Source organism: Somniosus microcephalus, chromosome 15 (genome assembly GCF_052327205.1).
Source record: "Somniosus microcephalus isolate GS21.2 chromosome 15, FLI_Smic_1.0, whole genome shotgun sequence".
NCBI classification, from domain to species: Eukaryota; Metazoa; Chordata; class Chondrichthyes; order Squaliformes; family Somniosidae; genus Somniosus; species Somniosus microcephalus.
Window position 1 is genome coordinate 70,049,249 of NC_141001.1, and position 18,002 is coordinate 70,067,250.

The window sequence follows — 18,002 nt, forward strand, 5'->3', positions numbered from 1 at the left end:
TCAGGGGGATAGATGCTGTTCTCTGCAGCCGAGACCGGGAGTTCCGAAGGCTGTGTTGCCTGCCCAGTGCCAGGGTTAATGACATCTCCTCACGGCTGGAGAAGAACTTGGAGTGGGAGGGGGAGGATCCAGCTGTCGTGGTCCACATAGGAACCAACGATATAGGTAGAACTAGGAATGAGGTTCTGATGAGAGAGTTTGAGGAGCTAAGGTCGAAATTAAAATGCAGAACCTCACAGGTAATCATCTCTGGATTGTTACCTCAAACTATGCGCAAACTGGCATAGGAACAAACAGATTAGAATGTTAAATGCGTGGCTGAAAGAGGCATGTGGGAGGCAGGGGTTTCATTTCATGAGGCACTGGCACCAGTACTGGGGAAAGAGGGAGCTGTTCTGTTGGGATGGGCTCCACTTAAACTATGCTGGGACCAGTGTCCAGGCAAATCGAATAACTAGGGCAGTAGATGGGGCTTTAAACTAATGAAGAGGGGTGGGAGGATTCAGGAAAGGGTAAATTCAAAAGCAGTAAGAGCAATGTCAAGCAGAGTAGTGGTCTGGGTAAAAATAAGCAGAGTGGGTCAGGAAGGGACAAAGAGCTTAACAAAGGTAATAGGGCATGAGAGACTAAGATGATATCAGGGACAAACAGAAAAAGTTAAAGCTAAAGGCACTATATTTGAATGCACGAAGCATTCACAACAAAATAAATGAATTAATAGCACATATTGGATTTGATCCAATAGCCAGTAAGGAAACGTGGTTGCAGAGTGACCAAGTTTGGGAACTAAATATTCCAGGATACTTGACTTTTAGAAGTGATAGGCAAAATGGAAAAAAGGCTAGCGGGGGGGGGGGGGGGGGGGGGTAGCCCTGATAATAAAAGATGGGATAAAAACCAGCAAAGAGAAAGGGTCTTAGCTTGGAAAATTAAGATGTGGAATCAGTTTGGGCGAATCCAAGAAACAATAAGGGGCAGAAAACAATGGAGGGAATAATTTATAAGTCCCCTAACAGTACAGTAGTTGTAGTGTCAGACAAAATATAAATCAGGAAATTAGACATGCATGTAACAAGGGTAATACAGTAATCATGGGGGACTTTAATCTTCATATAGACCAGGCAAACAAAATTTGCAGTAATAGTGTGGAGAACAAGTTCATGGAATGTATTCAAGATAGGTTTCTCGATCAGTATGTCAAGGATTCAACTAGGGAACAGGCTATTTTAGATCTAGTATTGTGCAATCAGAATGGGTTAATTAGCAACCTTGTAGTAAAGGAGCCTTTAGGAAAGAGTGATCATAATATGCTAGAATTTTATATTGAGTTTGAGAGTGATTTAGTTAAATCCAAAATGAGGGTCTTAAATCTGAACAAAGCAAACCACATATGTATGAGGGGCAAGTTGGCTAAGATAGATTGGGAAACTAGCTAAAAGGTATGACGGTAGATAAGCAATGGCAAGCATTTAAAGAATTCATTCATAATTCGCAACGAATATACATGCCCCTAAGGAATAAAAACCCCACAGGATTAGTAGTCCAACCGTGGCTAACAAGAGAAGTTAAAGATACTTTTAGATTCAAGGAAGAGGGTTATAATGTTGCCCAAAAGAGTAATAAGACTAAGGATTGGGAAGATTTTAAGAATTAAGCAAAGGATGATCAAGAAATTGATAAAGAAAAAGAGAATATGAGAACAAACTAGCGAGAGACATAAAAACAGATTGTAAAATATTCTATTGATATTTAAAAAGAGATTAGCAAAAGTAAATGTGGGTCCCTTACAGGCAGAGACAGGAGAAATTATAATGGGAATTAAGGAAGTGGCAGAGACACTAAATGAATACTTTGTATCTGTCTTCACAGTAGAAGACACAAATAACATTCTGGAAATAGTGGGGAACTAAGAGTCTAGCGATAAAGAGCTACTTAAAGAAATTAGTATTAGTAAAGAAATTGTACTGGAGAAATTAATGGGCCTAAAAGACGACAAATCCCCTGGACCTGTTGGCCTATCTCCTGGGGTTTTAAAAGAGGTGGCTACAAAGATAGTGGATGCATTATTTTTGATCTTCCAGAATTCCCTTGATTCTCGAACGGTCCCCGTGGAATGGAAGATAGCAAACGTTACCCCGCTATTCAAGAAAGGAGGGAGAAAAAAAACAGGGAACTATATACCAGTTAGCCTGATATCAATAGTAGGGAAAATGCTAGAATATATTATTAGGGATGTGGTAACAGGGCACTTAGAAAGTCATAACATGTCAAGGGAAATTATGTTTGTCAAATCTGGAGAGATTTTTGAAGCTGTAACTAGCAGGGTAGATAAGGGGGAACCAATGGATGCAGTGTATTTGGTTTTTCCAAACAGTATTTGATAAAGTGTCACACAAGAAGTTATTACAAAAAATGAGGGCTCATGCATTTGGGGTAATATATTAGCATGAATTGAGGATTGGTTAACAGACAGAAAACAGAGAGTAAGAATTAACAGATCATTTTCAGGTTGGCCGGCTGTAGCTAGTGGGGTACCGCAAGGATCAGTGCTTGGGCCTCAGCTATATACAATCTACATCAATGACCTATATGAGGGGACTGAGTATAATGTATCCGGGTATTGTGGCGATACAAAGTTAGGTGGGAATCTAAGATGTGAGGAGGACGCAAAGAAGCTGCAAAGGGATATAGGCAGATTAAGTGATTGGGCAAGAACATGGCAGATGGAATATAACGTGGAGAAGTATGAAGTTATTCACTTTGGTAGGAAAATTAGAAACACAGAATATTTTTTAAATGGTGAAAGACTGGGAAATGTTGGTATTCAGAGCAACCTGGGTAGCCTTGTACATGAATCACAGAAAGCTAACATGCAGGTACAACAAGCAATTAGGAAAGCAAATAGTATGTTAGCGTTTATTACAAAGGGTTTGGAGTATAAGAGTAAAGAAGTCTTACTATAATTATATAGGGCCCTGGTGAGACCACACATGGAGTACTGTGTACAGTTTTGGTCTCCTTACCTAAGAAAGGATATACTTGCCTTAGAGGGAGAGCAACGAAGATTCACTGGACTGATTCCTGGGATGAGGGAATTGTCCTATGAGGAGAGATTGAGTAGACTATACCGATATTTCCTAGAGTTTAGAAGAATGAGAGGTGATCGCATTGAAACATATAAAATTCTTAAGGGGCTTGACAGGGTAGATGCTGGGAGGATGTTTCCCCTGGCTGGGGAGTCTAGAACTAGGGGTCACAGTCTCAGAATAAGGGGGTGGCCATTTAGGACTGAGATGAGGAGAGATTTGTTCACTCAAAGGGTTGTGAATCTTGGAATTTTCTACCCCAGAGACCTGTGCATGCTCAGTCATTGAGTACTGTATATTCAAGACAGAGATACTGAAAAATGAGGTGTCAACCTAGTGAGGCTACAACACAAGACTACTTGCATGCCAGACAACAGAAGCAACATGCGATAGACAGAACTAAGCGATCTCACAACCATCGGATCAAATCAAAGCTCTGCAGTCCTGCCACATCCAGTCGTGAGTGGTGATGGACAATTAAACAGTTAACAGGAGGAGGAGGCTCCAAAAATATCCCCATCCTCAATGATGGTGGAGCCCAGCACGTGAGTGCAAAAGACAAGGCTGAAGCATTTGCAGCTATCTTCAGCCAGAAGTGCCGAGTGGATGATCCACCTCGGCCTCCTCCTGCGGTCCCCAGCATCACAGATGCCAGTCTTCAGCCCATTCAATTCACTCCACGTGATGTCAAGAAACGGCTGAAGACACTGGATACTGCAAAGGCTATGGCCCTGACAACATTCCGGCAGTAGTACTGAAGACTTGTGCTCCAGAACTAGCTGCGCCCCTAGCCAAGCTGTTCCAGTACAGCTACAACACTGGCATCTACCCGGCAATGTGGAAAATTGCCCAAGTATGTCCTGTCTACAAAAAGCAGGACAAATCCGACCCGGCCAATTACCGTCCCATCAGTCTACTCTCAATCATCAGCAAAGTGATGGAAGGTGTCGTCGACAGTGCTATCAAGCGGCACTTACTCAGCAATAACCTGCTAACTGACGCCCAGTTTGGGTTCCGCCAGGGCCACTCAGCTCCTGACCTCATTACAGCCTTGGTCCAAACATGGACAAAAGAGCTGAACTTGACTGCCCTTGACATCAAGGCAGCATTTGATCGAGTGTGGCATCAAGGAGCCCTAGCAAAACTGAAGTCAATGGGAATCAAGGGGAAAACTCTCCATTGGTTGGAATCATACCTAGCACAAAGGAAGTTGGCTGTGGTTGTTGGAGGTCATTCATCTCAATCACATGACATCACTTGCAGGAGTTCCTCAGGGCAGTGTCCTAGGCCCAACCATCTTCAGCTGTTTCATCAATGACCTTCCCTCCATCATAAGGTCAGAAGTGGGGATGTTCGCTGATGATTGCACACTGTTCAGCACCATTCGAGACTCGTCAGATACTGACGCAGTCCGTGTCCATATGCAGCAAGACCTGGACAACATTCAGACTTAGGCTGACAAGTGGCAAGTAACATTCGCACCACACAAGTGCCAGGCAATGACCATCTCCAACAAGCGAGACTCTAACCATCTCCCCTTGACATACAATGGCATTACCATCGCTGAATCCCCCACTATCAACATCCTGGGGGTTACCATTGATCAGAAACTGAACTGGACCAGCCATATAAATACTGTGGCTACAAGAGCAGGCCAGAGGCTGGGAATTCTGCGGCGAGTGTCTCACCTCCTGACTCCCCAAAGCCTTTCCACCATCTACAAGGCACAAGTCAAGAGCGTGATGGAATACTCTCCACTTGCCTGGATGAGTGCAGCTCCAACAACACTCAAGAAGCTCGACACCATTCAGGATAAAGCAGCCCGCTTGATTGGCACTCCCTCCACCACCGGCGCACTGTGGCTGCAGTGTGAACCATCTACAAGATGCACTGCAGCAACTCGCCAAAGCTCCTTCAACAGCACCTTCCAAACCCGCGACCTCTACCACTTCGAAGGACAAGGGCAGCAGACGCATGGGAACATCACCACCTACAAGTTCCCCTCCAAGCCACACACCATCCTGACTTGGACCTGTATCGCCGTTCCTTCACTGTCGTTGGGCCAAAATCCTGGAACTCCCTTCCTAACAGCATTGTGGGTGTACCTACACCATATGGACTGCAGCGGTTCAAGAAGGCGGCTCACCAGCATCTTCTCAAGGGCAATTAGGGATGGGCACTAAATGCAGGCCTAGCCAGCCAGCGACGCCCACATCCCATCAATGAATTAAAAAAAAAAGAGATCGATAAGATTTTTAGATGCTGAGGGAATTGAGGGATATGGGAATAGTGCAGGAAGGTGGAGTTGAGATCGAAGATCAGCCATGATTTTATTGAATGTTGGTGCAGGCTCGAAGTGCTGACTCCTGCTCTTTTTTTTAATGTTCTTAAACGAGAAACTTACACTATCTGACACTGATTGCTTTAATAAAGCTCATGGATACAAGACAGCATAATGTGAATTTTCCATTGCTCCAAGTCTTTTAATTGGGCCTGCTGTATAGTGGATATTGAGCTTTCAACATACCCACAGCAAAAAGTAAGATGGAGATCTCTAATTTTTCCAGCTAAATAAAGTAGCATATTGGGGGAAAAATGGTTTTGGTAAACAACCTCCATTATATAATTTGTAAATAAATGGCACTGTACGTGAACTCCATTCTCTGAGCTTTGCAGTTTAAGCTCCAACTACTAGTATGGGTAACATGCGTTCCATCTCACTGGCTCCCTAACGTCCACTGATGACTATAACTAAAATATCAAAAAATCTTTCTCTTTCTAAGTTTACATGTTCTGGTTAAATGATTTGTATATTAATTTTGTTTTTTACAAAGTCATATTTCTGACTAAATTCTTTCACGTTGTAATCTTTATGACTGCTGTTTATGCAAAATGTTCTGTTTTCTCATGCAATATAAGGACAACAATAGAGCTTGCCATACTATTTGGTCATTAGAATGGAATTCAATACACGTACTTTATCTTAATAAATTCATAACTGTGGTGTCTGACCAGAAGAACCATGAACTTTATATGTTTAGCAACTGATGTCCATAAGACTGATTGTCCAGCAAGAGAAGGAAATGAGAGCTATCTATAAAGGTTACCAGGATGTCAAAAGCTAGGGGTAACTGTGCAAGAGGAAAATCAGACTACTGATAAAAGCACAGCAATATTATAATCCAAAATTGCCTTTTATGATTTAGTATGGAGATAACAAACTAAAGGCCGTAACCTCAGATTTACATTTGCAAACACAGGCTTTTGCGTAACATTGTGTTTATACTTACCATCTGAAGAAATATTCAGGAATGACATTTTAATCCAGCCTTGGCATGAACTTGTTTTGATGCAATGTAATGAAGTATTAAATCAGCTGCCAAAAATGTTTTATGCACAGATGGACTATAGTAAAGTTCTTGGGGCTCCATTAACAGCGAGTATGTAATGGTAGCAACCTTGGTAGCAGGGCAAGCCTCTTGGAATTGTACTGCATTTTTCTCTACTGAAAGCGCATCATTCCCCTAGTAGCAGACGTGAATATTTTACAAAAGTCAATGAGAATATTATTTTTAAGTTCTGATGTAAATATAATACATTTTATTTATCCAAGGCAAGCTGCAGCTAGTAGCGAATTAAATAATTTCAGAGTGCTATTTGCATCGCTAGTATACATACTTTAGTGTATCGAAATTCTGTACATGGGGTAGAACATAAACATTAACAACCAATGTCTAAAGTGCACTGTGCTCCAAGCTCACTATTACAACAGCAAACTACGTAGGTATGAAGGACGAGTTGGCTACGGTAGATTGGGAAACTACATTAAAAGGGATGACGGTAGAAAAGCAATGGCTAGCATTTAAAGACTTAATACATAATTTACAACTATTATACATTCCTTTCAGGCACAAAAACCCCACAGGTAAAGTGGTCCAACCGTGGCTAACAAGAGAAGTTAAAGATAGTATTAGGTCAAAGGTTGAGGCTTATAACGTTGCCAAAAAGAGTAGTAAGCCTGAGGATTGGGAGGATTTTAGAATTCAGCAAAGGAGGACCAAGAAATTGATAAAGAAAGGGAAAATAGAATATGAGAGTAAACTAGCAAGAGACATAAAAACAGACTGTAAAAGCTTCTTTCGGTAGGTAAAAAAGAAAAGATTAACAAAAGTAAATGTGGGTCCCTTACAGGCTGAGACAGGAGAAGTTATAATGGGGGAATAAGGAAATGGCAGAGAAATTAAACAAATACTTTGTGTCTGTCCTCACGGAAGAAGACGCAAAAAGCTTCCCAGAAATAGTGGAGAAGCAAGGCTCTAGTGAGAAGGAGGAACCGAAAGAAATTAGTATTAGTAAAAAAAAAAAAAGTACTGGAGAAATTAATGGGGACTGAAAGCCGATAAATCCCCTGGAGCTGATGGCCTACATTCTAGGATTTTGAAAGAGGTGGCTATAGAGATAGTGGATGCATTGGTTGTCATTTTCCAAAATTCTATAGATTCTGGAACGGTTCCTGCAGATTGGAAGGTAGCAAATGCAACCCCACTATTTAAGAAAGGCGGGAGAGAGAAAACGGGGAACTACAGACCAGTTAGCCTGACATCAGTAGTAGGGAAAATGCTAGAATCAGTTATTAAGGACGTGGTAACAGGGCACTTGGAAAATAATAGGATTGGGCAGAGTCAACACTGATTTATGAAAGGGAAATCATGTTTGACAAATCTGTTGGATTTTTTACATTTGTAACTAGCAGAATAGATAAGGGAGAACCAGTGGATGTGGTGTATTTGCATTTTCAGAAGGCATTCGATAAGGTGCCACACAAGAGGTTATTAAACAAAATTAGGGCTCATGGGATTGGGGGTAATATACTGGCATGGATTGAGGATTGGTTAACAGGCAGAAAACAGTAGGAATAAACGGGTCATTTTTGGGTTGGCAGGTTGTAACTAGTGGGGTACCACAAGGATCAGTGCTTGGGCCTCGGCTGTTCACAATCTACATCAATGATTTGGATGAGGGGACCAAATGTAATATATCCAAGTTTGCTGATGATACAAAGCTGGGTGGGAATGTAAGTTGGGAGGAGGATGCAAGGAGACTTCAAGGGGGCATAGACAGGCTAAGTGAGTGGGCAAGAACATGGCAAATGGAATTTAACGTGGAGAAATGTGAAGTTATCCACTTTGGTAAGAAAAATAGAAAAGCAGAGTATTTTTTAAATGGTGAGAAATTAGGAAATGTTGGTGTTCAGACAGACCTGGGTGTCCATGTACACGAATCACAGAAAGTTAACATGCAGGTACAGCAAGCAATTAAAAAGGCAAATGGTATGTTGGCCTTTATTACAAGAGAATTTGAGTATAAGAGTAAAGACTTCTTACTGCAATTATATTGGGCCCTGGTGAGGCCACACCTGGAGTATTGTGTACAGTTTTAGACTCCTTGCCTAAGGAAGGATATACTTGCCACAGAGGGAGTGCAACGAGGGTTCACCAGACTGGTTCCTGGGATGGGGGAATTGTCCTATGAGGAGAGATTGAGTAGACTAGGCCTATATTCTCTAGAGTTTAAAAAAATGAGGGGTGATCTCACTGAAACATCGAAAATTCCTACAGGGCTTGACAGGGTAGTTGCAGGGAGGATGTTTCCCCTGGCTGGGGAGTCTAGAACCAGGGGTCACAGTCTCAGAATAAGAGGTCAACCATTTAGGACTGAGCTGAGGAGAAATGTCTTCACTCAGAGGATGGTGAATCTTTGGAATTATCTACCCCAGAGGGCTGTGGAGGCTTAGTCATTGAGTATATTCAAGACAGAGCAGCTCGATAGATTTTTGAATATTAAGGGAATCAAGGGATATGGGGATAGTGCAGGAAAGTGGAGATGAGGTAAAAGATCAGCCATAATCTTATTGAATGGCGGAGCAGGCTCGAAGGGCTAAATGGCCTACTCCTGCTCCTATTTCTTATGTTCTTATGACACTAACAATCGTCTAAATGAGAACAGTCCACGTCACAATATCTTGTATATTGCCTGAACACTGCACAAGTTCACTTGTCTAAGAAAGGAAATAACAAGTCACATCGAGATGAGCCAACGCAGACACCGGATTATGCAATAAGAGGTTTTGAAAATCAACAGAGCTATTTGTGCCAGTGTTGTACCCCAGAGGTGGCAATGATCATCTTCAACACTGACCCCGCTGTAAATCACGGAGTCAGCTCATTTGTATATCCACTGGCATTGGTCTGCCGAACTCACATGTAACATGGGAGTACTGCCGTTGGAGTGAAAATTGCAGATACAGGACTTTAAAAAAAAAAGCTGAGAATGGCTGAAGATTTCAGCAATTCAAGTAGAGGACCTGGCAGAGGCAACCAGAGAAAGCAGCAGGACGTTAGAAGGAGGCAGAAAAGATCACACAATTTTAATGACACCAAGCTTCAGGTACGCTTAAAAAATGCAAAGGAGAGAAACACACAAATGGGTTCCCAAGAAAAGTGTCTTGCATGCCATGTGGAGCCAAGTGCCACTTCTATAACCCCATGAATTCTGTATACTGGCCAGTGCCTCAGGTTGAGAAAAATTGTCTGCAACCTCGGTGTCCTATACGACCTCAGACTGAGCTTCCCACCCCATATCCTCTCTATCACAAAGACCGCCTACTTCTACCTCCATGATATCACCGTCTCCACCCTTACCTCAGCCCATCTGCTGCTGAAACTCTCATCCATGCCTTAGTCACCTCCAGACTCGACTATTCCAATGATCTCCTGGCTGATCTCCCACCCTCCATAAACTTCAATTCATCCAAAATTCTGCTGCCTTTTTCCCATCCCACACCAAGTCCTGCTTACCCATCACTCCTATGCTTTCTGAACTGGATTTGCTCCCAATTCCCTAATGTCTCAAATTTAAAATATTTATCCTGGTGTTTAAATTCATTTATGGCCTTGCCCTTTCCTATCTCTGTAACCCTCTACCCCTACAGCTGCCCTCGGAGCTCTCCATTCCTCACACTGTCCTCTCGTGCATCCCCTCTCTCTTTGCACCTGCAGTGGTGGCTATGCCTTCAGCCGTCTAGGCCCCACGCTATGATGTAACATGAAGTAAATAGGAAATTTTCTGAATGTACTTACTTGTAAATTAATTTCCGCTTCATAAAAAGTTAGACATGCACAGTAGTGGCGATCTGAGTCAATGTCTGTTAGAACCACCACAAAATACGTCGGTTGCTTTCGTTCAGTGGACAGTTGCCAGCCACCAGGTTGACAAAACTAGAGTTTAAAAACAAATAATGAAAACAGTTAGGAGACAATTTTATTCTTCCAAAACATCCAAAAATCAATTCAAGAGTTTCATATAAGCAAATATGTCCCACAAACTCGCCTGCCCGTGTCCTAACTCGCACCAAGTCCCGTTCACCCAATGTGCTCGCTGACCTACACTGGCTCCTGGTCAAGCAACGCCGATTTCAAAATTCTCATTCTTGTTTTCAAATCCCTCCATGGCCTCGCCCCTCCCCATCTCTGTAATCTCCTTCAGCCCCACAACCAACACACCCCCCAGCCACCACTGACCGATATATCTGCGCTCCTCAAATTCTGCTCTCTTGAGCATCCCTGATTATAATCACCTCAACCATTGGTGGCCATGCCTTCTGTTGCCTAGGCCCTAAGCTCTGGAATTCCCTCCCTAAACCTCTCCGTCTCTCTTCCCTCCTTTAAGATGCTCCTTAAAATCTTTGACCAAGTTTTTGGTCATCTGCCCTAATTTCTCCTTATGTGGCTCTACGTCAAATTTTTGTCTTATAACACTCCTGTGAAACATCTTGGGACTTTTTACTACGTTAAAGGCACGATATAAATACAAGTTGTTGTTGTACTGTTCACTTCATAGAAAAATCGGAAATGGTCTTATATGGAATTATTTAAAAATACTCAAAACAATACAATGGGTTCACGTGCTGGCAACCCAGGTTAAAATCAGAGCTACTCAACATGTTCTTCATTTAAACTAGAGCAGTTTTATATCCCCATGAAACTGATGATGTCAGCGTAGGACCAACACCATTTGCGTTGCAGTGCAAGCAGCGAATAACCAGTTATACAGCGTGTTTACACTTCTAGAGAGAAGAGCGGGTAACTCCACTCGAGCACTCATATGCATACAGAGTAACAGATATCAGACTCCTGCATCTACTGACTGAGATAGAGCTAACTTTCCTGTCGGCTCTTTTCAATTAAAAGATAAGCGAGTGGTGTTAATTTAAGATAGAATAATGTGCATGGTGTCTGTTGCTGTTACAGTGACAAAAAGAAGAAAAATCTCAGAGATTATCTTGTAAGTATCAGTTAGTCACGCACAGCCAACTGCGATACTGCATTTTGCAAGCTGGAATAAGGAAGATCATACCGCAGCACCAGGTCTAAAACTGCAATATTACAGGATAATTAACTGTTAGATTGTAGAAACAATAACAGATAGCAATTATAAAGAGAGCCTTTATACACTGATGGTCTTTAAGACAGATTTCACTATATATTAAATATAAATTCTTAATATAAGCAAAATCATGTTTAAGTATTAACCAGTTTGACTTTTTCTCCTTACAAAGTCGGCAATAGCAAGTGTGTTTTATTTTCTGCATCGTTTTACCCACTCTGACATGGTATACAAGGTAAAGAAAAAAACAGGTGTTGCATAAGTTGCAATTACACTGCACTTAGGCAAAGAAAAAATCAAAAGTGGCCTTTGTTAAAGTCTCTTAAGATTGAGGTCAAGTCCGCAATGAAATACAACAGTTTTGGGGGGATAGTGCCGCTTTGTGATTTTTCTCATGCTGCCCTGACCTTGACTTTGTCATTTCTTGAGCATCCTTGATTTTAATCGCTCAACCACTGGTGGCCATGCCTTCTGTTGCCTAGGCCCTAAGCTCTAGAATTCCCTCCCTAAACCTCTCCACCTCCTTTAAGACACTCCTTAAAACCTACCTCTTAAATTTCTCTTTAAGTGGCTTGGTGTCAAATTTTGTATTCTAACACTCCTGTGAAGCGCCTTGGGACGTTTTACTACTTTAAAGACACTATATAAATACAAGTTGTTGTTGTTGTTTCTGAACTGGGATCATGTGAGCATTCCATGAGTGCCACCAGTTCCAAAAGTGCACTACAACAGGAGTATTAAGAGGCAACAAATGAAGATAAACTACTTCCCCCAAGACTACAGGAAAGGACAATCAGAAGGTACCAGAGAAAACTGGCAGGGGAAGAAAGCCAGTCATTACACATCTTCTTACAGGGAAAAAATTACTTGAAAGAGAAGAAAAGATTTCAAGTACTATACTTGCAAGTACTTCAGTGGGCAATACACTGAACAGTTAATTTCCAAATATCTGCTACATATTATCCATTCTACAATATGATTGTCGGCTTGTATCGGTTATTCATATGTGCACGAAAGAGTAAAGAAAATAAAAAGATATTTTAAACAATGCCCTGATACTGTAAAAGCAAATTAATCACACACCACACTTTTCACAATTGCAAACTAATGCGTGAATATACTTGTGGTAGTGCAAAACTGAAAGGCAAATAAGATACCAATATGTGCAGCAATTATAAAGCATATTTTTCAAATATTAAAATACAAGTTGTCAATTTTATGCAGTTTCCTGATGCCAAGAAAAGATAGACCAATATGCACAGTAATGGATGACAAGGAGAAGGGGGAGGATTTGAAAATGTTTAATTTGCTAATGTCACTGTAGGTATCTTTTTAAAAATAGAAGTACATTTGTTTTTTGTGCACAAGAACATGCCTGGAAATAATCTCCCATCACCTTGTCAGAATGAGCTCAATACTTTTTTTTAAATCAGTTTCATGCAGAGTTCTTGGCAGTCCCCAGCCATCACCCCGTCAGTTCTTTGTAAGCATCCAAATCAGATTAGTTTTAAATTTTCCATGATCTTCAGGGGTCCAGGTCACTCCTCTGGACCAACTTGGTGGGGCCCACTTGCACCCATCTTGAGGCCAGTACACCTCATCTCACCAGTCTCCAATCGTACGTTGGGTCCCATCCGAGTTAATTAAGTGCAAACTCCTGAAGTCTCTGGCCTTGTAAGGGGCGAGTGCAGATTCCACATCTTACAAAGCCAACTGGAAAATCCCTGAAACTGCAGGGATCCGGTTGTGCCATTTTCCTGTGGGCTCTGCTAGACTCCCACAGAACTTAAGGTGAAAGTTCTGTGGAACTCCCAAGGAAATCAAGGGTCACAATTCCTGCAAGTTGGTGTGCGTTCATGAAATAGGTGTTTAAAACTAGGAAATGAACAAAGACATTGCTCTGAATGTGAAATACATTAGTGAGTCAGGCAGGACTTTGTAATTTAAAAAAAACATTGAAATATTAATTTTGCCTAGTTTCTATAAGTCCATTCCATTTTCAGTTTCAGATATCTGTTTGAATTCATCTACCAGATGTCAGCCTCAGCTCAGAGGTAGCACTCTCACCTCTGAGGCAGACGTTATGGGGTCAAGCCCCAGTCCAAGACGTCAGCGCATAATTAAGCTGATACTTCAGTGCAGCACTGAGGGAGTGCTATAGTGTTCGGAGGTGCCACTGTTTGAATGAGACATTAAACCAGTGCCCCATCTGCCCTCTTAAATAGACGTAAAAGATGTCATGGCGCTCTTCGAAGAAGAACAGGGTAGTTCTCCTGGTGTTCTGACCAATATTTATCCCTCAACCAACTAAAACAGATTATTTGGTCAGTTATCTCACTGTTGTTTGTGGGACCTCGCTGTGTGCAAATTGGCTAAAGCATTTCCCTACATTACAACCGTGATGACACTTTGAAAATACTTCATTGGCCGTGAAGAGTTTTGGGATGTCCTGAAGTCATGAAAAGTGCTATATAAATGCAAGTTCTTTCTTTCACCAATGAACAGGTCATACAGGTAGCAAAGGAATTTTATTTTGATCTACTATATATACCTGCTTTTAGTTACCAGCCGAGGATTGCTCTTTCTGCTGTTTTCCCAATAAGGTGCATATCTCAAACTAATAAAACAAAGAATTATATTGAATTCTGGTTCTACATCTTTGGTTTCAATACTTGTCCCATACACTCAAGAGCTTTTACCCATTGGCCTAGATTTTACAGTAGGAATAACGATGCTCACTGTTATTCAGGGGTAAATCGGACAGCAACTTTCAGCACCCACACATGCGCAGTTAAACACGGAAACCAGGAAGTTGCTGTCCGATTTGCCGTGCTCTTCTGCAAGCTTTGCTACACCGGTACGTCGTCGAGAGACTTGGCATTCACATACATGAAAAGGCGTGAAGTTGCTGTACTTACCCACTAAACACACCAGAAAAAGTTGGGCTTGTCCATTCAAGTGTAAGTGAATTGTTAACGGCATGATAAGTCTTAATTAATGCCAAACAACATCTCTGGCAGTGTAAATTAATTTTTTTTACAAGTGTGGAGTCTCATTCCTTCAGATTTAAATTACTATTGGAGATTTTAAACAATGTAAAAAAAACTTTCTTCTCTGTCTCTTTTATCGCTCCCTCTTAATCCCATCTTTCTTTCCCTCTCTTTATTTCACTTTCTGTGCATGATTTTACATTGAATTAAATATTTTAACTTACACTTCCTGGTTTAGATTCAGTAATAGCATAACCTAGTTATAATTAAATTGCTTGTAGGTTATCATGGGATAGTTTCATTCACTTGTCATGTGTCATCTATAATATTGTTCTTTGAAATTGGACTTGTAAAGTTTAAAGAAAGTTCTCAGTGGGTGTTGATTACCTTATCCCATGGTATATTAATTTTACATGACGGGCTAACTACAGATCAAATAATCTTAGACAAAATAACTTTGCAGCAACCGTCAGCCTGCCTCCTTCGTTCTCCGGAATCAAGAACGCAAATCCTAAAATTATTTAAGATCTTTGCATTGTCATCATGGCAGGATTCCAATAATTTCCATTCCTGGGTACTGTGTTACTGACATGCCATTTTGTTGCTTCCCACAATTATTCACACAATTTCCGCTGTTCTGACATTTCTCAGACATAATCTAGTGGAGCTACAGCTTTGTATCTGATGCCTTTGACATAATCACACAGGATTCTGGAGCAATATGACCTGACTGGCTTTATCCCATGATATTCCATAATTATCTGACATAATGCCAAAAAAACTTTGGCATGATCCCTAACATGGCACATGACTGGATTTTTAAAACAATCTTGCAGTTGGTGACTAGTCTTATATGGCAATATTTTGTTTCTTGTTAGTTGCTGCTCACTTCTTAGTTTCTCCTCAGCATCCATATAACACGAGGACAGGAACAAGAAACAGAGTGCACTGGGCTATTCTGTAAGTAATGCTGAAATCTTGTAGGATGGCATTATATCTGATCAGTGCCTGCAAGTAACATTGCCTGCAGGTATCCTGTGTCTGTCATTTAAGCTTCTCTCATGTAAAAAGTAGGCCCGATGTGAACTTCATATCATTTCTTAATGTGGAACATTAAAAAAAAAATTAGGTAGAGCCAACAAAAATAGTTTTTGCGATATACAAGTTGAACTCTAACATGCATTTTTTTTTTTTTTTTATTCGTTTATGAGATGTGGGCATCGCTGGCAAGGCCAGCATTTATTGCCCATCCCAAATTGCCCTTGAGAAGGTGGTGGTGGTGAGCCACCTTCTTGAACTGCTGCAGTCCCGGTGGTGAAGGTACTCCCACAGTGCTGTTAGTTAGGGAGTTCCAGGATTTAGACCCAGTGACGATGAAGGATCGGCGATATACTTCTAAGTCAGGATGGTGTGTGACTTGAAGGTGGTGGTGTTCCCATGCATCTGCTGCCCTTGTCCTTCTAGGTGGAAGAGGTCGCGGGTTTGGGAGGTGCTGTCGAAGAAGCCTTGGCGACTTGCTGCAGTGCATCTTGTAGATGGTACACATTGCAGCCACAGTATGCCGGTGGTGGAGGGAGTGAATGTTTAAGGTGGTGGATGGGGTGCCAATCAAGCGGGCTGCTTTGTCCTGGATGGTATCGACCTTCGAGTGTTGCTGGAGCTGCACTCATCCAGGCAAGTGGAGAGAATTCCATCACACTCCTTACTTGTGCCTTGTAGATGGTGGAATGGCTTTGGGGAGTCAGGAGGTGAGACATTCGCTGCAGAATACCTAGCCTTTGACCTGCTCTTATTGACACAGTGTTTATGTGGCTGGTCCAGTTAAGTTTCTGGTTAATGGTGACCCCCAGCATGTTGATGGCGGGGGATTCATAAGAACATAAGAAGTAGGAGCAGGAGTAGGCCATACGGCCCCTCGGGCCTGCTCCGCCATTCAATAGGATCATGGCTGATCTGAATCTAGACTCACGTCCACTTCCCTGCCCTCTCCCCGTAACCCCTAATTCCCTTATCTGCTAGGAAACTGTCTATCTCCATTTTAAATTTATTTAATATTGCAGCTTCCACAGCTCTCTGGGGTAGCAAATTCCATAGATTTACTACCCTCTGAGTGAAGAAGTTTCTCCTCATCTCAGTTTTGAAAGGGCAGCCCCTTATTCTAAGTTTATGCCCCCTAGTTCTAGTCTCACCCATCAGTGGAAACATCCTCACCGCATCCACCCGATCAAGCCCCCTCACAATCTTATATGTTTCGATAAGATCGCCTCTCATTCTTCTGAACTCCAATGAGTAGAGGCCCAACCTACTCAATCTTTCCTCATACGTTAACCCCCTCATCTCCGGAATCAACCGAGTGAACCTTCTCTGAACCGCCTCGAGAGCAAGTATATCTTTTCTTAAATATGGAAACCAAAACTGCACGCAGTATTCCAGGTGTGGCCTCACCAATACCCTGTATAACTGCAGCAAGACTTCCCTGTTTTTATACTCCATCCCCCTTGCAATAAAAGCCAAGATTCGGTGATGATAACACTGTTGAATGTCATGGGGAGGTGGTTAGATTCTTGTTTGTTGGAGATAGTCATTGCCTGGCACTTCTGTGGTGCGAATGTTATCTGCCACTCATCCGCCCAAGCCTGAACATCGTCCAGGTCTTGTTGCATGCGGGCATGGACAGCTTCATTATCTGAGAAGTTGCAAATGGAACTGAACACTGTGCAGTCATCAGCGAACATCCCCATTTCTGACCTTATGTTGGAGGGAAGGTCATTGATAAAGCAGCTGAAGATGGTTGGGCCGAGGACACTGCTCTGAGGAACTCCTGCGGCGATGTCCTGGGGCTGTGATAATTGACTTTCAACCACCACAACCATCTACCTTTGTGCTAGGTATGACTCCAGCCAGTGGAGCATTTTCCCCCCGATTCCCATTGACTTCAGTTTTACTACGGCTCCTTGATGCCACACTTGGTCAAATGTTGCCTTGATGTCAAGGGCAGTCACTCGCACCTCACCTCTGGAATTCAGCTTCTTTGTCCATGTTTGGACCAAGGCTGTAATGAGGTCGGGAGCCGAGTGATCTTGGCTGAACCCAAACTGGGCATCTGTGAGCAGGTTATTGGTGAGTAAGTGCCACTTGATAGCACTGTCGATGACTCCTTCCATCACTTTGCTGATGATTGAGAGTAGACTGATGAGTCGGTAATTGGCCGGATTGGATTTGTCCTGCTTCCCCAGGTTGGCACCTCATTTTTAGATACGCCTAATGCTGCTGCTGGCATGCTCTTCTACACTCCTTATTGAACCAGGGTTGGTTCACTGCCTTGATGATAATGGCAGAGTGAGGGATATGCTGGAGCACGAGATTGCAGATTGTGGTGGAATACAATTCTGCTGCTGCTGATGGCCCACAGCACCTCATGGATGCCCCGTTTTGAGCTGCCAGATCTGTTCTGAATCTATCCCATTTAGTACGGTGGTAG

General features: G+C 42.2%; 1 protein-coding gene across 5 annotated transcripts in view; it reads right to left on the reverse strand.

The window, feature by feature from the left end:
* The window catches only part of sbf2 (SET binding factor 2), a 709,984-nt gene that overhangs the window by 451,757 nt on the left and 240,225 nt on the right, over positions 1-18,002 (reverse strand). For all 5 annotated transcript variants that reach the window (XM_086007986.1, XM_086007985.1, XM_086007989.1 and 2 more), the window contains exon 3: positions 10,226-10,363. In XM_086007986.1, coding sequence (XP_085864112.1) covers positions 10,226-10,363 — 138 coding nt within the window. The remainder of the gene's footprint in view (positions 1-10,225; positions 10,364-18,002) is intronic.